At 38.9% G+C, this 26,412-nt stretch overlaps 1 protein-coding gene across 4 annotated transcripts in view; it reads right to left on the bottom strand.

Moving 5' to 3' along the window:
• DOCK11 (dedicator of cytokinesis 11) overlaps window positions 1–26,412 on the bottom strand; it is a 192,733-nt gene that overhangs the window by 104,112 nt on the left and 62,209 nt on the right. For all 4 annotated transcript variants that reach the window (XM_064278710.1, XM_064278708.1, XM_064278709.1 and 1 more), the window contains exons 7-12: window positions 15,900–16,034; window positions 13,031–13,208; window positions 12,560–12,639; window positions 11,192–11,275; window positions 3,459–3,599; window positions 2,028–2,240 (exon numbers count right to left, since the gene is read on the bottom strand). In XM_064278710.1, coding sequence (XP_064134780.1) covers window positions 2,028–2,240; window positions 3,459–3,599; window positions 11,192–11,275; window positions 12,560–12,639; window positions 13,031–13,208; window positions 15,900–16,034 — 831 coding nt within the window. The remainder of the gene's footprint in view (window positions 1–2,027; window positions 2,241–3,458; window positions 3,600–11,191; window positions 11,276–12,559; window positions 12,640–13,030; window positions 13,209–15,899; window positions 16,035–26,412) is intronic.

The following is a 26,412-nucleotide window of genomic DNA, read 5'->3' as shown; positions in this document are numbered from 1 at the left end:
ATTTGAAAAAAAAGGTCACTTCCTGGTGTCTTTAAATGATTTGAAGAAAAGGTACAGAATAAAGCCACTTGAGGCCATTGCTCATTGCTTTCACCTTTCCAGCTCACATTTATCCCTTTGAGGCCTCCTTGAAGTCCAACATCTCCTGTGTGGTCCTCTAATTCCTGACCAACGACCTCTCCTCAAATTCCAAACTCCTCTAGTATCATTGTGTCATGTATTTCAGCACCTAAGCATGTTCTGTCTAGTATTGTCAGCTGAGTTCCTTCAAACAGACCTGGGTTCAAATTCCACCTTCACCACGACTAGCTATGTAATGGTGGGTAGGTTACTTAACCGCCCTGGGCATCAGTTTCCTCATCTGTTAAAACAATGACAGTTATACCGTTTCACAAGACTCTCATGTTTACCATGAGAAAACAATGGACACAGGAGATATTTAAAAAGTGCTGATTTTCTTCCTGGTCTTGATTATAAATTGGATGAAACCTGAAACCAAAATTTGAACTCCTTGCACCAAACATACAGTTGACTACATTGAAATAATACAAGTAAATACATCATTGGCTTAAAATGACTTATTTAATATTCTGGGGGAAATTTTTTTAACACATAATCTAATAGCAGGTTCTTGAATAATATTGTACTTGCTCAACCTGTTTTTTAGAAGCCTATGCCGTCATAGAAGTGAACATTGTAGTCTGGATAGCAAAATAAGGGGGCTATAGGAAATGAGGCATAACTGGGGGTGCGGGAAGGTACCACAGATCCATACTCCCAAAATGGTAGTGACGGCACATGGAAATTTTCCCTACCATTTGGCAATCTGAATCAGTGAACATAATGTTTGACCAGGAAAATGCCACTGCTGAGAATTTCTTCTAAAGAGATAATCCAACAAAAGGGGTAAAATGTATGCACAAGGATGTTCAATGCAGTGTGATTTATGACATTGAAAAAATAGAAATAGCCTAATTAGCTTAATCAGTGGAATACCATGTTTAGCAGTAATAATGTGGCTCACCTATAGATACTGATATAAGATGTTAACATCTGTTTAACATGATGTTGTTACATGAATGAAGTAGCTTTAAAACAGAATGAATATGATACAATTTTTATAAAAGCATATATAATAAGTATGTGTTTAGCAATATAATAGAGATATCTAGAAAGAATTTCACTAAACTGTTTATAGTTATTGTCAATGGGTGGTAGTTTTTACTTTCTTCTTTACACTTTTTCTATTGCTTGAATTTTCTACATAAGTATGCACTTACCTTTATAATCAAGAAAAAAGTTACAACGTTTTTATTTTGGGAAAAATAGGTCTCCTTACAATGTGATCTGCTTTGTTCTTATACCTCTTCCCACTTTAATTTTCTGCCATGCTCTAGTTTCCTTTCAGCTGCAGAGTTCTAGAGGGAAGACCTATCAGTCCTGCTTCCCTGAACTTCTTATGGCCTCCAGTCTGGTCAAAATACCAGGGAACTGTTAGGGTCTTTTTAAAAGGGGCTCTTTGTACTTGATAGGACAGAAGAGGGTGGCATTACAGCTATGACACAACCAGTTCCCTTCTATTGCTTTTCAACTCCCTTGACAATGTGTATAAAGGATCTTTACGCTTCCTGAAAACTGTCTACTTCATAATGGATGTGGGAATTAGGGATGCGAAAGCTATCGTAGGGCTATTATTTCTTCAAATAGCTTGAGAACCTGGTACCTTGCTAAGAACTATGCGAATGGGGGTGTGTGTGTGTACTAGCATTCCACCTTACTAATATTTCCTTTGGGTCTCACATCATGGTCGTATTGAAAATGTCACTTCCCCAATATATTACTAGCATGTTTACTTCATTTCCTTTTTTTCTTCTACCTTCAGTCATCAGAAAAAAAACTAACTATGGACAGACTTTATAAGAGCTGGAATGCAAACGAAAACATCGGCCTGAACCCATGAAAAAAACCCAACGGTGTTTCTGCTTCTTATTCTGAATGTGCTACATAGGCTAAAGATTATTCTTTACCTGTTTTACGTAGCGTAACTGAGATTCAGCAATTCCATGAATGAAAGACTCAGGTGAAGAACCTTTTGGGTTTCCATCACTGGCCAGTTGGGCTGAAGTGCCCCACAGCATTTCACGGACAGATGGGGGATTTAAGTCTACGTGGAAGTCAGCTGAAATCTTACAATTGTTCTTTACATCAAATACAGCAAGGTTGATAAAAAAGGGTTCAACCTGAAAATGAATACAGTTATATTTTAAAACTACTGCAATACTTTGTGGGTGTTGGGGGGGCTCAGGTAGGAGGGACACCAATTGCAAAATAATTTTTTTTAAATCACTCAAGCTTTTGTGATTACAGTTCCTTTCCAAGTTCAACCCCTAGCTGAAATTGCATTATGGTTCATTTGCATAAAAAAAGAGCACTCAAACAGACTTCATCAAATTTTGGCTTTGATCAGGCGTAAATAATTTCACGCTCTGTAAATTCGAAACACGACACTGAGCAGAAATCATAAGCTTATGTTTAAAGAACATCAATCGCTCAATGAATGAAATTTAATTCTCTACACGTCTATTGAATTTACCTAAAAAGCTGATGCCAATATTCTAAAGCAAAACTGAATCTTCACATTAGCTACATTACAATTTACAGGACTGTACGTTTTATGTAAGCTAGCATCAACCAACATCAAATTACTTGACAAAAGCTTTGTCCCACCAGCAGTTTTGGAAGACATGCTTCCTCTCTACAGATGGCATTTGGAAGCTGATCACAAAGAGCAATTTCATGCCAGATGGCATAAAGATTAACCCTTTGCATACAGAAAGTCCACTAGTGCATTTCAGCCAATCTGTAAGAGAATTTATCATCACCGTTGGTATTGTTAAAAGACAAAACTAGGACCAAAATTAAAGGTGAACGTAAAATACACATCTCTTTGAAGATTTTATATTTATATTTCAACCTTTTCTAAGCAACTCAAATAACGTGTAACAGGTAATAATAAGAGTTTTCTCTGCGGAACAAATGGGATCCCACTCAGTGAGAATAGTGAGGGAGCCTAGCTGACTGCACAGCATCTACATCCAAGCACAGCTCTGGTCTTCCTTGGTCATGGATATGAGTCAGTTTCACAGAAGAAAACAGAACCTCTGGTAGAATTCACAAATCTGAGGATTCTCCAGGTTCTGGGGACAGGCCCCTCTTGATCAAGAGCCTACCCTAATCTGCTATTCCAATTAGGTAAGACTTTCATGAATCCTCTCAAGATGAAAACATATTCATATTTTGGCAAAAGGAAGAGATGGATGAAATCCTTTCATGCCAAATTGATCATACTATGTAGAAGGAGAATTTTCACAAAGCAAATTAATTCTCAGCTATATAAAAAAAAAGGCATTTCCTTATGCATTGGTTGAATGGAGGTAAAAGAAAAAGGTCATACGTACATTTGTGGGTGGTCCTTTTGCATTGTCTCCAACTTGACCCAAGATATTAAAAGTTAAATCATGGCAATTTACGAGGAAACGCTTGTTGCACTTTTCTTCAAATGGCTTTATATCAGGTTCAATTCCTGAAAAGTCCAACCTCTACAAAACAGATAATAAATCATGACCAAAAGAAAAAAAAAAAACTATTAATGTAGACCTATTTTTTTTTTTTATAAGTAAAAATCCACTACTCATTCATCAGTTTTTTGTACTGTAGTGGCTTTTGTGTTGCTGTGATGCTGGAAGATATGCCACTGGTATAAAGGTTTCAATGGAGCTTCCAGAGTAAGAAAGACTGGGAAGAAAGACCTGGTGATATACTTCTGAAACAACTGGCCAGTGAAAACCTTATGACTAGCAGCAGGACATAATCTGATACAGTGCTGGAAGATGAGCCTCTCAGGTTGGAAGGCACTCAAAATATGACTGTGGGGAAGAGCTGCCTCCTCAAAGTACAGTCGACCTTAATGACATATATGGAGTAAAGCTTTGGGGACCTTCGTTTGGGGATGTGGCACAACTCAACATGAGAAGAAACAGCTGCAATTATGCATTAATAACAGGAACATGGAATGTATGGAGTATGAATCAGGGAAAACAGGAAGTCATCAAAAATGAAATGGAATGCTTGTAGATAGCCTAGGCATTAGTGAGGATGAAATGGACTGGTATTGGCCATTTTGAAATGGACAGTCATATGGTCTACCATGCAAGGAATGACAAATTGAAAAGAAAACAGCATCACATTCATTGTCAAAAAGAACATTTCAAGATCTATCCTGAAATACAAGACTGTCAGTGACAGGATAATATCCATATTACCAACAAGGAAGACGAGTTAATATGACTATTACTCAAATTTACACACCAACCACTAATACCAAAGATAAAGAAACTCAAGATTTTACCAACTCCTGCAGTCTGAAATTGATCAAACATGCAATTAAGATGCACTGGTAATTGATAATTACTGGTCATTGAAACATGAACGTTGGAACAAAGAAGGATTTGTAGCTGGAAAATACGACATTGGTGATAGAAATGACACTGTAGATCGCATGATGGAATTTTGCAACACGAATGACTTATTCTTTGGAAGTATCTTTTTTCAACAACATAAACAGCGACTATACACACACAAAATATATATATATTTTTATACACACAGACCTTGTCAGGTGGAATACACAACAATCAAATTGACTACATCTGTAGAAACAGTTGAAACTCTGGTGGCGTAGTGGTTAAGTGCTACGGCTGCTAACCAAAGAGTTGGCAGTTCGAATCTGCCAGGTGCTCCTCGGAAACTAGTTCTACTCTGTCCTATAGGGTCACTATGAGTCGGAATCGACTCGACGGCACTGGGTTTGGTTTTTTGTCTTTTTTTTTGGTAGAAAGAGTGGCTGGAGAACCTCAATATCATCAGTCAGAACAAGGCCAGGGGCCCACTGCAGAACAAGCCATCAACTGTTCTTATGCAAGTTCAGCTGAAGTTGAAGAAAATTAAAACACATCCACGAGAACCAAAGTACAACCTTGAGTATATCCCACCTGAATTTAGAGACCATCTCAAGAACAGATTTGACGCACTGAACACTAGTGACCGAAGACCAGATGAGTTGCAGTATGACATCAAGAACACCATATATGAAGAAAACAGGAGGTCATTAATGAAAGAAAAGAAAAAAAAAAGGCCAAAACGGATGTCAAAAGAGTCTCTGAAACTAGTTCTTGAACACAGAACACCTAAAGTAAATAGAAGAAATGATAAAGTAAAAGAGCTGAAAAGGAGATTTCAAAGGGTGGCTCGAGAAGACAAAGTATTACAATGAAATGTAAAAAGACCTAGAGTTAGAAAACCAAAAGGGAAGAACACACTCAACATTTCTCAAGCTGAAAAAACTGAAGAAAAAATTCAAGTCTCAAGCTGCAATATTGAAGGGTTATATGGGCAAAATATTGAATGACATGGGAAGCATCAAAAGAAGATGGAAGGATTTGTCTCCCAGCAAGGGAACAAAAACAAACAAACAAAAAGATGGCATGAACACAGAGTCACTGTACCAAAAAAAAAAAAAAATTGGTTGAAGTTCAACCATTTCAGGAGGTAGCTTATGATCAAGAACCAATGATGCTGAAAGAAGAAGTTCAAGCTGCAATGAAGGCATTGTGGAAAAACAGGGTTCCAGAAATTGACGGAGCACCAACTGAGATGTTTCAACAAATGGATGCAACGCTGGAAGTGCTCATTCATCTATGCCAAGAAGTCTGGAAGACAACTACCTGGCTAAGTGACTGGAAGTGATCCGTATTCATGCCCATCTCAAAGAAAGGTGATCCAACAGAATACATGAATTATCGAACAATATCACTAATATTGCACACAAGCAAAATTTTGCTGAAGATCATTCAAAAGCAGCTGCAGCAGTGTATCCAGAGGGAATTGCCAGAAATTCAGGCCAGATTCAGAAGAGGACGTGGGGTATCATTGCTGATGTCAGATAGATCCTGGCTAAAAGCAGAGAATACCAGAAGGATGGTTACCTGTGTTTTATTAACTATGCTAAGGCATTCGACTGTGTGGATCATAAGAAATTATGGATAACACTGCAGAGAATAGGAATTGTAGAACACTTAATTGTGCTCATGCAGAACCTGTAAAAAGATCAAGAGGCAGTTATTCAGACAGAACAAGATGATACTGATTGGTTTAAAATCAGAAAAGGTACGTGTATGGGTTGTAACCTTTCACCATACTTATTAAATCTGTATGCTGAGCAAATAGAGAAGTCAGACTATATGCAGAATATCGTGGCATCAGGATTGATGGAAGGTTCATTAACAAACTGCAATATGCAGATGACACAGCCTTCTTTGCTGAAAGTGAAGAGGACTTGAAGCACTTACTGATGAAAATCAAAGACTATATCCTTCAGTATGGATTACACCTCAACATAAAGAAAAAAAAATCCTCACAACTGGACCAATAAGCAACATCAAGATAAAGACTGAAGTTGTCAAGGATTTCATTTTACTTGGATCTACAATCAACACCCATGGAAACAGCAGTCAAGGTATCAACTACATACTGCATCGGGTCAATCTGCTGCAAAAGACTTCTTTCAAAAGCAATGATGTCTCTTTCAAGACTAAGGTGCGCCTGACCCATGCCATGGTATTGTCAATCACCTCACATGCATGGGAAAGCTGGGCAATGAATAAGGAAGACCAAAGAAGAATTGTCGCCTTTGAATTATGGTGTTGGTGAAGAATATTGACTATACCACGGACTGCCAGAAAAATGAACAAATCTGTGTTGGAAGAAGTACAGCTAGAAAGCTCCTTAGAAGCAACAATGGTAAGACTTTGTCTCACATACTTTTGACACGTTGTCAGGAGGAACCAGTCCCCAAAAAAGGACATCATGCTTGGTAAAGTAGGGGGTCAGTGGAAAAGAGAATGGCCCTCAACAAGATGGTTTGGCACAGTGGCTGGAACAATGTGCTCAAACATAGCAACAATTGTGAGGATGGCAAAGGACTGGGCAGTGTTTCATTCTGTAAACATAGCAACAATTGTGAGGATGGCACAGGACCGGGCAGTGTTTCATTCTGTTGTACACAGGGTCGCTATGAGTCAGAACCAACTTGACTGTACCTAACAACGTAAGTAAAAATGGCAGCTCTGGCCATTCTTCATTTAAACTTTTTTTTATTTGTTCATTCAACAAGCATTTGTGGAGCTCTTGCAATAAGGTTCAAACACTGATGGTGAAATCGTGGAGGGGGATGATAAGAGTCTGATGTAAGTCAATGTACCACAAGTCTCAGTACCATGTCCTACAAAGCCCTCAATGTCATGACTTCCTAACTCCCGCACCCCTCAGAAGTCATCTCCTACCGCTCACTCCTGCCTTTTTTCTCCTCTGTCCCAGCCAGGAGCTCTGGTGGAGCGATGGTTAAGTGTTTGTTGCTAACTGAAAGACTGGCGGTTCTAACCATCCCATGAACCATGGGAAGAAAGACCTGCAAAGCTGTTCCTGAAAAGATTACAGCCTTGGAAACCCTATAGGGCAGTTCCATCCTGTTTTATAGGGCACTGTGAGTTGGAATCAACTCGGCGTCACGCAACAATTGTTCCAGCCACACTGGCCTCCTTGTTATTTTTCCAGGACGCTACCTCAGGGCCTTTGCACTTGCTGTTCTCTATGAGAAACAACTTCCCCCAGATAGCTGTCTGACTTGCTTCCTCACTTCATCCAAGTCTCTGATCATTTCCCACTTCCACAGAGAGACCATCCCTAACTCCCTATAAAACTGCACACTTCCTGACAGACTATGTCCTCGTTCCCAGATTTACTTTTCTAACATTACTTTTTTTTCAGTTGTTTATAGTACAGAGTACATATGTCCTGTGATGGGAGGGAGTTTGTTTCCTGTATGAGCTACGCAGGAGGCAAAATTGACATGAATGGGAGTGGGAGGTGTCAAGAACAACACAATGGCCTCTCACTGGGGAGACTGGGTAGATAGTGATGTTATGCACTTAGTTGTGAAATAAGAATGACTAGCAGATCTGGGGGGAGGGTGAGTAGAGATGGTGAGTGCAGATTGGGACATGTTGAGTTTAAGGTACTGTATGTAGGTAGGTGGCTGAAAAAATGGGAGAGGGCTGGGTTGGAGATCTGGATTTGGGGGTCGGCAGCATCGAAGGTAAAAAGGCTGACAAGGGTGGGACCCTGGGGACCACCTACATTTAAATGATGAACAGAGGGAGAAGCATCTGCCTAGGAAACTGATAAACACTGCGCTCAGTTTCTAACAGAGCTGGGGGATGTATCCTGGTTGCCATAAAAGATGTATTTTTTAAATGATAAGTATTTCAAAATAAAAAGTTAAAAATGTCTTGAGAGTTAAGGAATTCCTTTTAGCAGGGGAGGATCTGTGCCTCCTCAAAGAAACTCCTAGAAATCTTCTTAGCTCGCAAGGCTAAGGCAACCTAAGTTCGTCTGCTTATTCTGAATGTCTGAAGAGGCTTTTATTCTGTTCACAAATGGGAAGGAAAGTGTAGCTTGTGAGACAACTTACAATACTTTCATTAAGGCCAGAGACATGGTAGGCCGGAAGTGATTGGGTGAATTGGAGCAGAATATACTGCCAAAAATGGGAAACTCCAGCCAAGAAACACAAGGAGTTTTCTCAATTACCTAGGTAATTCAAGCCAAAACAGGTATTGTACCTGAAGAATCGTGGATAATTATAGCTGTTCTGACCTACTCTGTATTACTGACAAAATCCTCCTCAAACAAGCCTAAAGTATAATATTTGTACCTAAAATCATGATTTCCCCCACAGCCCTCTCCCACCCAAGTCTATTTATCTATAAAAGAAATAACAATTGTGTGGGGCTCGATAGCTCCCTCTTGGAGGCAACTCACTGCCATGGAAATCAATTCTTATTTCTGCCCATTTATCTGCTCTCCTTTCTGTCTTAGACAGTGGAATGTGAAGAGAAACTGGATCAAACCACCCGAGCACCCAAATCCTTTCCCTTCTGAGGCCTACAAATGTAAATTCTGGGACATATGGCCCTTCCCTAGTAGTTCAAAGTTTGAGTCCTCTGTCCCATCAGTCAGGGTTTCTTAATCTCTAAGGTCAGTGGTAAAAAACATGTCCCTAAACACTGAACTGTGGCCAAAAGAGAAGGCTGAAATTATAGGCTGACACTTCACTTAGAAAGGGTCCTCAATACATGACAATATGGTTTTCTCTGTGGCAAGGCTGCCTTTCATGATCAACATTAAATTTCTTGTTCTTACAACTTCATCACAATTTTGAGTTTTCCCCTCACTGTAGCTCATTGATAAAGAACTCAAATATAAAATCAGTTCAGCTCCATGACCACAAAAATACTACACCACAGATTTTTAAAGACAGTGGATTGAGTTTCAACCACAGTCAATTGGCTCCTTTGTGTACAATGAAAGAGCCTGACATGTCCAATTAGAGCCCAATCATCTGGGGGAAATCAAAGGCTCAGACATGCTTGGAACAAGTACACTTCTGAATGAGTAGTATCTTAGAACTAACATTCCCAAGGCCTGCTATACTCTCACTTTTTAAAAAATCATGTAACTCACACTAAAACAATATAATACTGTGGCAGAAAAATTAAACTTCAAAAATCCATTTCTCTGAATGATTTTCTTTTCCCATGTGATATTTTTACAAAGGAAAAATGTCCGCAATTACTTCTTGATGATTTACTTTCCCACCTGATACAAAATAAAATGTAAATTAAGAAACTATGAAGCTTGAGGCTGGATGAACCCCCGAAACTAATGCACTGAGATCACCTTTAAACCCTAATCCTTAAACCAAAAATATCCCCTCTAAAGTCTTCTTGAAAACAAAGTCTTCTTGAAAACAAACAATAGTTTAGCTTAACCAGCAAAGAGTGTCTGCCTTAAGCACTGTGCTCTTTTTTAAAAAAAAAAAAAACTAAATGGGATCAAATTGACAACAGCAACTCAAAAGGTTAGACAGGACGCTTAGGGGGCAGTGAGTCTGCCGGTAATGGAGGAGGAACAACTTGGAAAAGGAACGTGACAATGGTAGTAGAATTCAAAGAATGTAATCAATGTCACTGAATGGTATGTGTGTAGAAATGGCGGAATTGGTGTATGTTCTGCTGTGTATATTTTCAACAACACAAAATAAAATAAATTATTAAAAAAAGAAATTGAATAAAGCAAAGAAAAAAGAAATGACAACCAAAAAATATCACTTATCTCCAAATTATTCAAAATTTTCATTAAGGAAAAAACCTCCGATGTTTACATAATGCATACTTTTCTATTTCAAATAAAAAAATGATTTAAATTAGGAATCTCACATAGAAACAAGACAAAAGAAAACAGAAAAAATCTGTCTTCTTCAAGTAATTTCACTTTTTCACTAAATATTTTCAGTTAGGAAAATATTTATAATACTTACACACTATATACTTTTTGCATTTAAAAAACACTGGAGAATTAATTAGAAAATATCATGGAATTAAACATTAACTGAATATATTTTAGTGCAAAAAGTACCTAGCAGTCATGAAAGAGGTTTGAATACACATATGCATATGTTGTTGTCATTGTTATATGCCATCTAGTCAATTCCAAATCATAGCGACCCCACAGCACAGGGTAGAACTGCCCCATGAACCTGCACTTTCCTGCACCACCCTCCCTTTAAAGAAGGATAAAGCTAGAAATGAAAATCATCCCAGTTCTACACGCCTACGTGAAAAGTGAAAAAGAAATCATACATTTCATAAGGCTTGGTATTCTTTATCCTGCAGATACATACTGCCACTAGATCAGTTGTATTTAACGGGTTAAAAGAGTGTTGAAAGCATCTTTAAGGGTTCTTTCTATATTTTGAGGAGCGAAACAAAGTGAAAAGAGTACAGGGAACTGAGAAAACAGATATGTACTTGGTCCAAAAACTATTTGCATGTGTGACAGTCACTCTTGAGTGAAGAGTTAGTTGTTAAGCTATCTGTTCAAAGTGAATTAGACAAATATAAAGCAATCCATATTCCCCAATGGTGCAAAAATCAGTGCTTCGACATTTCAAAGATGTAGCTTATTTAAATAAGCAACAATTCTAGGAGTACTTAAAGACATGTATCATTAATACCTGAACTTCAGAATCAAAAGAAAAGAGATTCTGTCTTCCATCTCCTCTACTGAGTTTGTTCAGCTGTTCAGTTTCTCTTCCATACTAAAATTAAAAAAAAAAAAGAATATGCAAAAGTCGGCCAAATAGTACTTTATTTTCTTCAAAACAGTATTAAACACTGTTTAAATAGATAGCTTATGTGAACTAGCAATAGACAACCTCAGAAATATACCATTCTCCATTTCCATGTATTTAAGATACTTATTTGGCTAAGGAGTGATATATTGCGGTCACTATGACCCATGATAAGCTACTGATCGGACTCTTATACTTTCTATGTCTCTCATAACACCAAGAATATTGTTCTGTATGCAGTAGGTACAAAAAAGGAATCCAACAGACTTTGGATACAAAGGAGAAATAAACGAAAGAGAAAACACGATGCTTCCATAGATCCATGGTGTTCACCTGGAATGTTCTATATAATTCTGATTCCTTCACCTCAGGAAAGACATAATGGGCTGTACGGTCTGGAATGACAAAAGACTGAAGAGGGCATATGGCTAAAATCTACAAAATCATAAAAAGCCTAGATCAGGGGCCATGCGTGTGCACCTCAATTTTGGGAAACACCTTTGAAGCTTATTGTTGACACTTGAGAGAGGGGTGTACATTCAAAATAGAAAAAAAGGAATTGTTAAATGTGTGTAATTTAGTAGTCCAGAAAGAGGAATAAAATAAAAATATAAATAGGCCCAACAAGGGTTTACATGGATAAATGGGCCATAACCTCCTCATCGATTATAAAACTGGGTTCACACAGTAAAATACATATCCTAGTAAAATATCCCTGATAATTACCCTCTAAAATTTTAAAATTGGCTCATTTCAAATGTCAAAGAGCAGAGTAAATATAAATAGTATACATGACATCTGCTCACCCAAATCTCTATGTGGTGAAATTCATATACATATACATATATATTCATATAGACAGAGAATACTTGATTTACATATGAAATTAACTTATGTAAATCATTAGATTGATATCATGTTCATCAACAGCCCCTTGAAAGAAGAGTGTTTATTTTATGAATGACATACAGTAATTAAATTGCCCAAGAAGCAGATAAAACTAATGAAGTCACAAAACCTTGGAAGGGCTTTCTGGTATCTAGAAAAGAAAGCTTTTCCAAACTGAGAGTTGGCACTTACAAATCTGGCTTTAGCACTATAACTTTTCTTTTACAATTTCTACTTCCTTCACTAATTTGCTGTGGTTTTGAACTTAGAATTGATACTGCCAAAGGGAGTCCAGCATTAAAACTTCAATAGCTAATCCTGCACTGTCTCCGTTGAAGGCAAGTTGCCACAAGAAAGATATACCTTCATCAGCTCTGGATGCATGCTCCTCTCCAAGCTGGCCATGATGTTCTCAGCTTTTCCTTGGCTGCCAGTTTCATCATCTGTAAATTCATTAAAAGCAGATGTTCCAAACCATACAGGCCGTTACTAATCACCTAAGAAGAACATCTTAACTATCTCTCCCACCCCCATCCTCCCCGACTGGATTTACTGCAAAGAATTTTGATTATGAAAGCATAGGGAACACTTTAATGGACTTTTGAAAATCTGCCATGAATTTCCTATCCGTTTTAGTCTGGTCATATTTCATATGTCAGAGTCCATGCAGCATCAACTCTTTGAAAATATCCATCAACCTTCAGAGTCATTTGTAATGAAGAAGCAGGTCAGCATTCAAGGTGCAGAGCTCTATATTTACCCTGCACAAAGGACATTCCCGTGGATTAAAGACAAGGGTTTTACTTCAATAATGAATCATTGAAAAATTCTGACCTTGTGCTGTTTCTACTGTTTCCTTTTTCTCTTGCACTAAACTGTCGGTATTGATCTGAATTATCTTTTTCAAAGTTATCAACCATTCCTCCATTTCCTGCTCAGTTTCAGCAGCCAGATAATGGCTATACTTATCTAACATCTTGAGTTCAAAACCATGACGGCGCATTTTGGGGCACTAGAGGGGGGAAAAAAAGCATGTGTTCAGTTAGTTTAGTTGCCATCTTAATATTAGATATCATTAGTTTATTTATTTTTACCTCAGCTCAGCACATATGTGCGTCAATACTTTCATGAAATAATTGCTTCTTTCACCAAGAAGCATAAGCTCCAAAATGACGATGGGCCATGTAAACACATCTTTTTTTGTTTGCCTTGGTACTGAGGACTGTGTAATATGTACAAAGCTGGCATAAAATACTGCTTTTTGAGTAAGTATTATCACATATGGCCTTTTGGCATCCTTCACATTTAGAAGATCAAACTACCACCATAAAAGGAAACAAACGTTTTACTATTTACACCCCGCCTAAAAAGTTTTCCTTGAGTATTCGTAGAAATTCAAAATCAGCTCTTCAAAACAAAATTAAACATGACCTGAAACAAATCTAATACTTGCTTTATATCACACCATAAAATGCATCATAGATACCTAATTCACATGCATACCTAATTACAGATATCTAATTCACATGCATAATATGAAATATATCTTAATAGCTTAAAAGGCTGTACTTGGTTATGTGAAATTGTGACTCGCAGTAATAATATGGAAGTGGCTTATCCCAAATAGAAGAAAAATAAAAGCATCTTCTTTCTTCAAACATAAGGATACATTCTTTTACATCACTACCTCCTTTGTCATGTCAAAAGACATGACACCCTATCCTCCTCCCAAACAGCTCAGCATTCATTTCAAAACAAGGCTCATGAATCAATAATTTTCCACGCATGGTCATTATTCAAATTCTGGAAAGTTCCTCCTCTCATCTTCAAAGTATAGTGAAGGATGAAATTAAGCTGCTCTTGTAAGCTATAAAGATTTATGAATTTGGAAACATTTGGGAGGGGAATCATAAAAATAGACAGGAAAGCAGATCTTGGGAGAACTATAAAGGAAGGTCAATTGTGACTAAAGCTAATGGAGAAAATCTGAAAGTTGTGTTGTGCCCTCTTTCTTCCAATAAGAGAAGAAAGCTGTTCTAAATTAAAAATTTACTTTCTATTCAAGTAGATCTTTATACTTTTTAAAATGCTTTCTGATTTGATCCTCAGAACACTTGTTTGCTCCAAAACAACGAAACCAAACCCACTGCCGTCGAGTTGATTTCAACTCAGAATGACCCTATAGGACAGGGTAGAACTGCCCCATAGGGTTTCCAAGGAGCGCCTGGTGGATTTGAATTGCTGACCTTTTTGTTAGCAGCCGTAGTTCTTAACCACTATGCCACCAGGGTTTCCCTTGTTTGACAGGTACATAAAAAACAAAACCCAAACTCATTGCCCTAGAGTCCATTCCAACTCATAGCGACCCCATGTGGTACAGAGTTTAACTGCTCCATGGGGTTTTCTTGGCTGTAATCTTTAGGGAAGCAGATTGCCAGGCCTTTCTTCCTTGGCACCACTGGGTGGGTTCAAACTGCCAACCTTTAGGTTAATAGTTGAGCCCTGACGGTTTGTGCCACCCAGGGACCAAAAAGAGTATACAGACTTTATTAAAGAGTATATAGACTTCATTAATCCCCACTCTACAGTTTTTTGTACAGTTCAGAAAATTAATATTCAGGTAGCCTCAAGGTGTTGAACCAATATCTTCATACTCCTAATCAGCTCAGTGCTCTTTCTAGTCTGCTATGCCACCCTGGCTCTATAGTAATGGCTCCTAGCTCTTGGTCAATCAACTTCTTATTTGGGTAGTCTCTCTGCTCTGTTTCTCACCCTGTCTTTGTTCATGCCCCCTCTGTATCCTATTGATTCAAAGCAACAAACATTTGTTAAAGCCCTACTGTGTGCATAGCATGGCTAAATACTATGGGGGACACAGAAATGAATAATATGTGCTCCCTGTAATTCAAAATAGAATGTGCGTAATGAACCATAAATTAGAGTGTGATTCAGTTAACGTGATCAAGGAAAAAGCAAAGTGGTAGCACAAGGGAAGTGGAGCTTAATTCTAACTAGGTAGGCATAAGAGTGAGGAAGGAAATAGAAAACATTTCAATGTAGAAGTGGCATTTGAGCAGAGTCTTAAAAGATAAGGTTCAAATAGGAACAGAAGGAGAAAGTATATGCCAAGCCCCCCCCAAAAAAACAATGGCAGGAAAGCCACATATGTGTGAAACTCTCTGGAGTGCTTGGCTTGGTATGGCTAAGATCACAGAGCGTAAGAATGCAAAGGAGACGAGACTAGAGAGTAGGATAAGGCCAAATCACTGCAGGCCTAAAACGCCATGTTAAAATCTTTAGATCTCACCCCATAAGACAATAAATCAAGAGCCAGAAGCTTTTGAGTAAAGAAGTGAAGAAGCCAATCTATGTCTTAGGAAGACAGCGTAAAAGATGGATTGGACCAGAACAACCAATCAAAAAGCAAGGCTCTAGGTAAAAGGGGATAAAAGGAAGACCCAGAAAAACGACAGTGAGAATGGAAAGAAGGTTAGAAGATTCAAGAGGAACTTTGGAGCCAGACTCAAAAGCGCTTGGTAAACATGAGTGAGAGTGGGGCATCAAAGGGGATTCTGAGGTTACTAGTATGGATGTTTTGGTGGATGAAGATGGCATTAACCAAGACAGAACAACGATGAGGTTCTTAACAGTCCATCAATACTTTCCCTGAAGGAAGAGAAACAGATTACCTTCATAGCCCTACCTGAACAACGTCAATGCAGGCGTCCAAGTAGATGCAACCTTTAGATTCTTTTGAATTTTTTTCATCTTTATAGGAATTAAGAATATATGAGCCATCAGGAAGCTGGGTTAAGTAAAAATACCGCCTCTTGAATACCTACGGGGGAAAAACCACCAATGATCCACTTGTCACATATACATTGGACTTAAACAGTTTCTTCGATCTAAAAACAGTCTATTAGGCTTTCTATCTGGACACTCTTCAGACAACCCTGAGAAGCTGTTAAAAATTATAACCATCTTCATTTTTCTTTTAAGATAGAGACTTTGAAGCCAAGCGATTTGCCCTCAGTTGATCACACATCTAGAAAAGAACAATAATTCAGACACTTAACACTTTAAAGGAGCCCCGGTGACACAGTGGGGTTAAGAGCTATGGCCTGTAACCAAAAGGTTGGCATTTCAAATCCACCAGCTGTTCCTTGGGAACCCTATGGGGCAGTTCTACTCTGTCCTATTTTAAGGTAAATATGAGAGTCGACTTGGTGGCAATGGTGGGGGTGGGGGAGGGGGTAAAGAATAACACTTTATAAAGCATTTTTATATCTGAATCCCTGACCATTTCACTATAGAATACTTTAACCATTTAATTGCAAGCTGTGGTTGGACTCTATTTTTGTTCACATGACCACAAATCCAAATGTATGATGTGTATATACATATATACTAATAATACATACACACACGCACACACACACACACCCATATTATATATTTACATCTCACCTGCACTCCCCTACACTGTAGCAGCATCTCCCTTTCTGAAAGTCCAGCTTATAATTCACTCACAGGGAAAACTCTGAGTGTTATTAGCTGCTTACCAGTTGTTGTTGAGTGGCCTAAATGTTGAGATTTGAATCAGTAGGTCCAATAAGACAGTATCATTCATTGGGAGTTAGGGATTCACAGTAGTTAAGCTTCAGTCTGTTGCTATACCTCTCAGCAAAGCCCACAGGAATGGAGAAAAGGACCAACACTACCCGATGTGTTCATGCTGGCTCTATTCTCCCTAAAAACAGAACCCTGGACCCTGACGAAGGAGGTGAGAGAAGGTGATTAAGAATGCTCTGATGAACCTATGCCTCTCTTTCAATAAGTCATATACAGCAAGCTATGGCCAAGTGTCGTAGTGAGTGGTAGAGCTTATTCCACTTGCAATCTCCCAGGATGATGAGTTTAAAACCATTTTTAGATCAGAAGGGAAGACTAGGAAATAGTCTCTTGGTGATAATTAAGAAAATGCAAAAAAAAAAAAAAAAGCGGGGGGGAGAGAGACAGCAAAGAAGACACAAGAGAGGCAAGGAAAGGAAGAGAGGAAAAATAAACTCAGATACAGAAGAAAATCAAAATAAAAAAAAAAAGAAGAAGAAAGAAAATGCATTCTCACCCAAACTCCCTGAGGGGCTGAATTACTGGGCTGAGGAGACCATGGTCTTGGGGAACATCTAGCTCAGTTGGCATAACAGTTTATAAAGAAAATGTTCTACATTCCACCCACTTGAGTAGCATCTGGGGCCTTAAAAGTTTGTGAGCAGCAATCGAGGATACTCCACTGGTCTCACCCCATCTGGAGCAAGGGACAATGAAGAAAACCAAAGACACAAGGGAAAGATTAGTCCAAAGGACTAATGGACCTTTGGACAATCACAGCCTCCACCAGACTGAGTCCAGAACAACTAGATGGTAGCCGGCTACCACCACAGCCTGCTCTAACAGGGATCACAATACAGGGTCCAGGACAGAGATGGAGAAAAATGTAGAATAAAATTCTAACTCACACACACAAAAAAAAGACCAGATCTACTATCCTGACAGAGACTGGAGAAACCCTGAGAGTATGGCCCCCCAAACACTGTTTTAGCTCAGCAATGAAGTCACTCCTGAGGTTCACTCTTCAGCTATAGATTAGACAGACCCATAAAACAAAATAAGAATAAATGGGCACACCAGCCCAGCGGCAAGGATGAGAAGGTAAGAGGGGACAGGAAAGCTGGTTAATAGTGAACCCAAAGTCGAGAAGGGAGAGTGTTGACATGTTGCAGGGCTGGTAACCAATGTCATAAAACAATGTATGTACTAATTGTTCAATGAAAAGCTAGTTTGTTCTGTAAACCTTTATCTAAAGTACAGTTAAAAAAAAAAAAGAAAGAAAAGAAATGCATTCCTGAGCATCTTGTCTTACTCGCAGAACTTTGCTTTAAGATTTAAGCTTGCCATTTTCAATCACCCATCTGATTATCCAGTATGATCCCTGTATTTTAAGTATGGAAAGTGTATTATTCGGCAAGGGCATTCTTGCAAACTAAACTTCTGGCACAGTAAATGAAACATCAACAATTTGTCTCCCCATAGAATGGACAAGTAGAATACAGACACATGTCAGGGGGTGTTTCTTTTTGGGAAAGCCAGTAAAAAATAATCATGCTTGTAGTTATTTTTGACTTGGGTATCATTTTTTTTAAATAATTTTTATTGTGCTTTAAGTGAAAGTTTACAAATCAAGTCAGTCTCTCACATAAAAACATTATATACATCTTGCCACATACTCCCAATTACTCTCACCCTAATGAGACAGCCCGCTCTCTCTCTACACTCTCTTTTCGTGTCCATTTTCGCAGCTTCTAACCTCCTCTACCCTCTCATCTCCCCTCCAGGCAGGAGATGCCGACATAGTCTCAAGTGTCCACCTGATCCAAGAAGCTCACTCCTCACCAGCATCCCTCTCCAACACATTGTCCAGTCCAATCCCTGTCTGAAGAGTTGGCTTTGGGAATGGTTCCTGTCCTGGGCCAACAGAAGGTCTGGGGGCCATGACCACTGGGGTCCTTCTAGTCTCAGTCAGACCATTAAGTCTGGTCTTTTTATGAGAATTTGAGGTCTGCATCCCAAGTATCATTGATTTTTGAATGAATGACAAAAATATACCAGGGCGAGGAATACCCTAACAAGTTAGACTGGTAAATGCTACAGCTTCTATTTCAGGAAGTGGCCACATGGGTATATGGTATCAACAGAAAAGAGTCCAAGCAGAAAATATCAATTTGTTTTTCAATGCCAATCGAGTGAAGGTTATTGCATTACAATACAAAGGTACAGAAAGCGTATATATAACTTCTCATATCTCATTTACCCACATTTCTGTTTACTGGAGCTATAATTTTAAAAAATCTGGATTAATATACAAGGAAAATACTAATCATAGTGGTGACTATATACATACATTTGCTTTTTTTTTTCATGACAGTGGTTCACATCTATTATTAAAACAAGGGGAATAAAAGACCTAAAATTATATGCTGAGCTCATTTCAAATGAGCAAAACATTTACAGAGTGCTTATATATTTTTTTATATATTATACAAAACACTGCTTTTTAAAAAGTTATTACAATAAGTATGTATGACAAAAATTCAAACACATTTTCCAGATATAAATTAATATGAAAACTTTAAACCAGATTAGAATCTGAACTATAACCAAATCTAAAGAAATTTATAGCTTCAGTGGTATTATCTGTAGAATCCATCTGCAGGGTCCATAGACAGCAACAAAGAGAGGGGCAGAGGAAAGGAAAACAGAGAGCAAAACATTTTGTGGCATAGAGTCAAATTATACTCTGCTAATTTTTTTTTCTTTCACGCACAGCTGCCTTACCAAGCAGAGACATTTTGTAGGAGCCGACGATTCAAGAATTAGCAAAGCATGTCATTACAACAGAGATGGAAAGGGATCTGAAATTACAGTAAATCGCTTCCTCTAAAATTGCAATTACATCTCAATGTGACACTGAGGTGGGCAGCTTATGGATCTGGGAGACAGCACAGTAAACATGGAGGGTGCAGATGGCTGAAAAAGCACGAGACTTCAGTTCTCATCTGGACTCTCCTCCTAACCAGCAGTGAAACTGTCCCCATGACTGTTTCTTTCTGAGCCTGCCTCAGTTTCCTCACTTGTAAAACTATGGGATCAGACCAGATAGTAAGATCTTTTTTTAAGAATCTATAAATAATTATATCAAAATTGAACAAATAACATAGCAGTCTTGCTAGGAGAGAAGCTACCCTCGCCAGCCATTTCAAACACACTAAAAGCATGCAGTTTACACAATAAAGAATCTTTCAATAAGTCACCTCTCTATAGAATTTGGAAACCCTGGTGGCGTAGTGGTTAACAGCTCGGCTGCTAACCAAAAGGTCAGCAGTTCGAATCCACCCGGCGCTCCCTGGAAACTCTATGGGGCAGTTACTCTGTCCTCTGGGGTCGCTATGAGTTGGAATCGAGTCAAGGGCAATGAGTTTATATAGAAATCAGGCTCTGACCCCAACAACAGATCCGTGAGATCTCTAAGATCTCCTCTCATTCCAACATTCTATGATATATGTTGGGTTTCAAATTCTAGGAAGCTTTCATGGTGCCTTTCAAAGAAGAAAAGAGTATCCTAAATCTCTTATATGGAACCAAAAGCGAAATCAGAAACATACCTTCCCTGACATTCAAAATTTTTTCAAGATGTAACTATTTAGGGTATAAGTCCACCATTTTTTTTTTTTTTTTTTTGCATTTCAAAAAGAAGACAGGTGGTAAAATAATGACTATATGGAACAGTAGTATTTACTCTACATCATATCTTTCATTTAAAGGCCCCAAGTCGTTTGTAACCAGTAGCTAATTCTTTTAATGTCCCTTGGAAATAAATATCATTATTTACATTTTACATAACAGCAAATTGAGGGACAAAGAGCTCACTCCAGTTCACCCAGGCAAGTCAGTGGTAGAACTGTGATCAGAACCATACCACAGTGACATACAAAGAGAATCTCACCCAACCCTCCACTGGCTTATCATCAAGGTTAGAATAAATTCCAGAATCCTCACCATAGCCTGGAATGCTCCATATGAACTGGCATCAGACTACCCCAGCTACACTAGCTTACGAAAAACCAAAATACCAAACCCGTTGCTGTCGAGTCGATTCCAACTCATAGTGACTTTACAGGTCAGAGTAGAACTACACATAGGGTTTCCAAGGCTGTAACCCTTACGGAAGCGGAATGCCATATCATTCTCCCATGGACTTAAACCACCAACCTTTCAGTTAGCAGTCGAACACTTAACCACTATGCCACCAGGGCTCCTCTGACTTACCAACTGCTCCATAAACGCCCCATGCAAGCTCCTTCAATGCCTTTGTACTTCTTGGTCCTCTTCCCTTACATATCCATAGAGTTCATTCCCTTCTATTAGGTTTTAGCTTGAATGTCACCTCCTCTGAGAGGCCTTCTATGATCACCTGCCCTTTTAATAGCAATACGTTTTGTCTTTTTCATAGAATTATATTCTTATTCATTTATATGTTTACTTATTTACTGTCTCCTGTAGATTGTTAAGGTCCATGTCTCATCTACTGCTGTATCCACAGTACCTCTAACAGCACCTGGACTCAAAAATTGCAAAAAGAATGACGAATGAATGCATAAATACCCAGATTCGCCAGTAGTTTCATCCAGTAGAATGGTGTTTCTCTCTTGTGTCCATATTTCTTCTCTTCCTTTCCTTTATCATTTTTCCTTTTTCTAATCTGGTGAATACAGCTGAAAATTACCCACTTGACTCAAAGTGAGGAACATGGACCCTGACAAGTAAGTAGCCTACTCAGTCCACGTAGAAGAAGAAAACAAGGAGGAAGCCAGAAGCAATGATTTCTGGGATCAGGGCCCACCAAGTTTCTTGAAGGCCCCAAAGTCTGTGGATGGTAACCTTTTCAACCTTTACCTTTCTTAGGCAGAAACGAAGGCCTTTTGTCACTTAGTTGAATCAAAGATGAAAAAAAGGCAGGAAAGTTTGACCGTGTGGTATCCTCAAAGTAGGAAAGCCTTTTATCATTTTATATAACAAATCTCCAGAGTATTTACCTAAGTGTACCATCTGACAACCAAGCAGTTGCCATCGAACTGACTCCGACTCATGGTGGTCTTATGTGTGTCAGAGCAGAACTGCGTTCCACAGGGTTTTCAATGACTGATTTCTGAGAAGTAGATCGTCAGACCATTCTTCCTAGGTACTTCTGGGTGCGCTTGAACTATCATCCTTGCAGTTAGTAGCAGAGCACATTAATCGTATGTACCAGTGTGTTACCTAGAGGGACATTACTGCTAAATTATATGAACGAGAAGCCCTGAGAAAGGGTGCTCCAAAGGTTGAGAGGTAGGGTAGGCAGACCAGGAGCAATGTAGAATTGGGGTGGTGGGAGATTTACTTGACTAATGTCTCAGACCGATGAGAATAAAAAAGTCAGCAAGGAAAAAGAGAGAGCGGCAGAGCAAGAGACATACTGGGTCTCAGAGCTGTTCCAAGGCAAGGATGAAAAAAACAATGGGGAAGAAAACCACAAGAACTTACTAGACAACTGGGTTGCAGTTAATTATACCAGAATGTCAGAAACTTCATCCTGTTAAAGAACCTCCATCACTGGGTTAGCAACCTAATTTTTCATTCATCTCTCTCCACCATATCACTTCACAGTCCTACCAAGTTTTAGTATTCTACATAGTCTTAACCTCTGTGAAACGTTTTAAAAATCAAATGTTGTTGCTGTTAGGTGCCGTCAAGTGGGTTCTGACTCATAGCGACCCTACGTACAACAGAACAACACATTGCCTGGTTCCACTCCATTCTCAAAACAGTTGCTATGTTTGTGCCCATTGTTGCAGCCACTGTGTCAATCAACCTCGCTGAGGGTCTTCCTCTTTTTCACTTACCCTCAACTTTTATCAAGCATGATGTCCTTCTCCAGGGACTGGTCCCTCCTGATAACATGTCCAAAGTATGTGAAATGTAGTCTCGCTATCCTCGCTTCTAAGGAGCATTCTGGCTGTACCTCTTCAAAGAAAGATTTGCTCATTCTTCTGGCACTCCGTAGTATATTCAATATTCTTTGCCAGGACCTTAATTCAAAGGCATCAATTCTTCTTTGGTCTTCCTTATGCATTGTCCAGCTTGCGCATGCAAATGAGGCGATTGAAAACACCATGGCTTGGTTCACGTGCACCTTAGTCCTTCAGGAGACATCTCTGCTTTTCAACACTTTAAAGAGGTCCTTTGCAGCAGAACTGCCCAATGCAACACGTCCTTCGATTTCTTGACTGCTGCTTCCATGTGTGTTGATCATGATCCAGGTAAAATGTAATCCTTGACAACTTTTCTCCATTTATCATTATGTTGCTTCTTGGTCCAGTTGTGAGGATTTTTGTTTTATGTTGAAGTGTAATCCATATGAAGGCTATAGCTTTGATTTTTATCAGTAAGTGCTTCAAGGCCTCCTCACTTCCAGCAAGCGAGGCGGTGTCATCTGCATATAGCAGGTTATTAATGAGTCTTCCTCCAATCCTGATGCCCCGTTCTTCATATATGTCATCTTCTTGAATTATTTGCTCAGCATACAGACTGAATAAGTATGGTGAAAGGATACAACCCTGACACACACCTTTCCTGACTTTAAACCACACAGTGTCCCCTTGTTCTTTTCCTCAATAATTCTACTATTTCTGGGCACTGAAGATTTTTTAACTCTTTAGTTTGTAGCAAAGTCTAGTAGGGGAAATCTGCAATACATCTTGCTCATTGCAGATATATTATTCTATCAGATTGATTTCAGCATGTCATGGCCCTGCTCACACTTTCAACAACCCTCAATTATCTGTGATCAAGAGCACATGCCTGATCCTGGCATCCAATGCCCTCCTACAATCCTACTAATAATATAAAATAAAAATTGCTAAAATCCTCTGTAGAGTGCTTACTGTGTTGCACTTTCTGGCTGAGAGTTTTCCTCATATTGTATCATTCAACCCTCATAACAACCTTGTGCGGTAAGTACTATTATCACCCCTGTGTTACAGAGGAGAAACTGAGGAACAGAGAAATACCAAATAACCAAACCAACTTCATCTCCCCTGACTCCCCAACTTCACCTGACGCACATACTGCCTGCCACACTTACCTTCTTCTCCTTTCTGATTCCTTTCCTTCAAGGCGGAGTCCTTAGGTGGTGCATATGGTTAACATACTTCGCTGCTAACTGAAAGGTCGGGAGGTTTGAGTCCACCCAGAAGAGCCTCCAAAGAAAGACCTGGTGATCTACTTCCAAAATATCACAGCCATTTTCAACCCTATTGAGCATAGTTCTACCCTGACACACGTGGAATTCCCAGGAGTTGGAACTGACTCGAGAGGCAACTTGTACTGGTCCTTTGAGGCCCCACCTCCTTCAGGAAGTCTTCGCACAATGATCTGGACTCATATAGCACTTGGTCTCTGTAGCATCTTTAAACAATTATTTTTACTGTGTGTATATTACCTCCCCAAATAGATTTTGAGCTTCACATTTTACCCTTATTTCTACTCTCCACAAAGCTGACACCTTGTACTAATAAGGCATTCAATATATATGTGATGAGTTCATTGTTTTCTAACAGTGTCTGGCACACAGAAGACACCCAGTAAATGGTTTTTAAACAGTGATCCATGGATGAGGAAAAACAAAACAAAAAAAAACAAATTAGTGAGAAATCCCGTATATAAGTGTAATCCATGTGTTAACTGTGGAAGTCTGCTAGAGCTCAGAAGAATATTGGACTAAGTTATCAAAAATAAAGTATTTTCTCTTCCTTTTGTTCCAATAAACATAGTGACCTTGGCCTTCCAGCAATTATTTTAACGTCATGTGTGCTTTCTTAGGTAAAATTTTCTTTTGATTTGTTATTCTCCCAGTGGAGAGAGGAAAAAGCCCTCCTGTAACAGTCAAAGAGTAAGCGATGGCTTTTGGACTCTGGATATATAACAAAGGGTTCTCTTTTGTGCAAAAAAAAATTACATATATATATGAAAGGGCACCAGGAATGAGTCATACATCAAGCAGTTGAACTTGCAGCCCCGATAATATACCAAGGCATTTCAATGTTTAATTGCTGAGAATGGGGAGGAGGGAGCAAGAGGAATGTAGCCAAACTGAGCCAAAAAGATGCATAAAGGTGGGTGTCCTAGGGGTTGGCCAAGAATCTGTAGTTTTGTCACTGTTATTGTTGTTTTAATGAAAAATCACTTTAAAAAAAAAAACCCTCAAGATCAGATTCTTCCCTATTCCATATATCATTATATCCCTCAGGGAAAATAGTTCTAAATACCAGAGGAAGGTCATGTTCTACATCATAGCTATCTTGTCTACACTGAATTCCTTTACTGATATGGAAAGAAGCTGAAGAAACCACATGTCTCTAGCAGCTACGTGAGAAAGAGAGATTGTAAATGAATAGGCTTCTCTTCAGATTGGAGTTTCTGCCAAAGGAGTTGTTTATTCTCTATGATATCTTCAATTTCTAATACTTTTCTGGGAATTGAAGATTGGCATTGGGGGGGAGGGGTGCTGTCATTGACTAGAAATTACAAATTAAGGAAATTAATCACATACGATAAGGTATGTCCTGTTCTAACATGAACATCAAGAATAAAGCAAATTATAAGCTCTGAGTAAAATAGTCACTGCAGTTCGCTTCATCGCAGACAACCCACAGAGCTTCTACAAGTGCTGCACAATGCCAGATCGCAGACAACCCACAGAGCTTCTACAAGTGCTGCACAATGCCAGCATCCTCCTCAAGCAAAGGAAGTGCTCAGGCACGTGAACGGTGACTTCATTAGCAGCTCTCCTGCAGCCTGGGCTCCTTGGGGCTAGTTTCTCAACCAACAATGGGGATACTCCGCAAGCACTTCTGGGAAAAATAAAGACAACTAGTACAAAATCATATATCTTTTTTAAGAAATTGATTGAAGTTGATTTAATATACAATATGCCAATCAGGGTAACATTTCAACTAAGGAGTCAAAAGCGTTCCCCAGAGGAAAGGACCTCTGTTAATATACTAACAATTTACCCTAAAACACAGCTTCTAGCTTCAACTTGGAGTTTCTGTTTTTGTGTCTTAATTTATTTTTATTGTCATTGTTAAGAATATATATAGCAGAACATACACCAATTCAACAATTTCTACATGTACAATTCAGTGACACTGATTATATTCCTTGAGTTGTGCAACCATTCTCACCCTCCATTTCTGAGTTGTTCCTCCCCCATTAACATAAACTCACAGTTCCCTAAGGTCCCTATCTAACCTTTCAAGGTGCCGTTGATAGATCTTTTAAGATCTAGCAATAGTTTCCGGAGTTCATTCAGCCTCCATAGCTCCAGAAAGTCTGGAGTCCATGAGAATTAAAATTCTGTTCTGCATTTCTCCCCTTTAGATCAGGGTTCTTCTATAGCATCATTGCATATTGTATCTTAACAACTGATAAAAGCTGGGGAAAAGTACATACTGCAGAAAATGCAAATTTTTTATTCCAGAAATATGGGGTCTTATAAGCTTCCAATATGAAGACTCCAGCTTAGTTCCTATGCCAGCTCCTCCTTTCCCTAGAGCCCA

Source organism: Loxodonta africana, chromosome X (assembly GCF_030014295.1).
Source record: "Loxodonta africana isolate mLoxAfr1 chromosome X, mLoxAfr1.hap2, whole genome shotgun sequence".
In the NCBI taxonomy this organism is placed as follows: Eukaryota; Metazoa; Chordata; class Mammalia; order Proboscidea; family Elephantidae; genus Loxodonta; species Loxodonta africana.
Note: the sequence above shows the minus strand (reverse complement) of the source record. Positions and strands in the feature narration are given on the sequence as shown.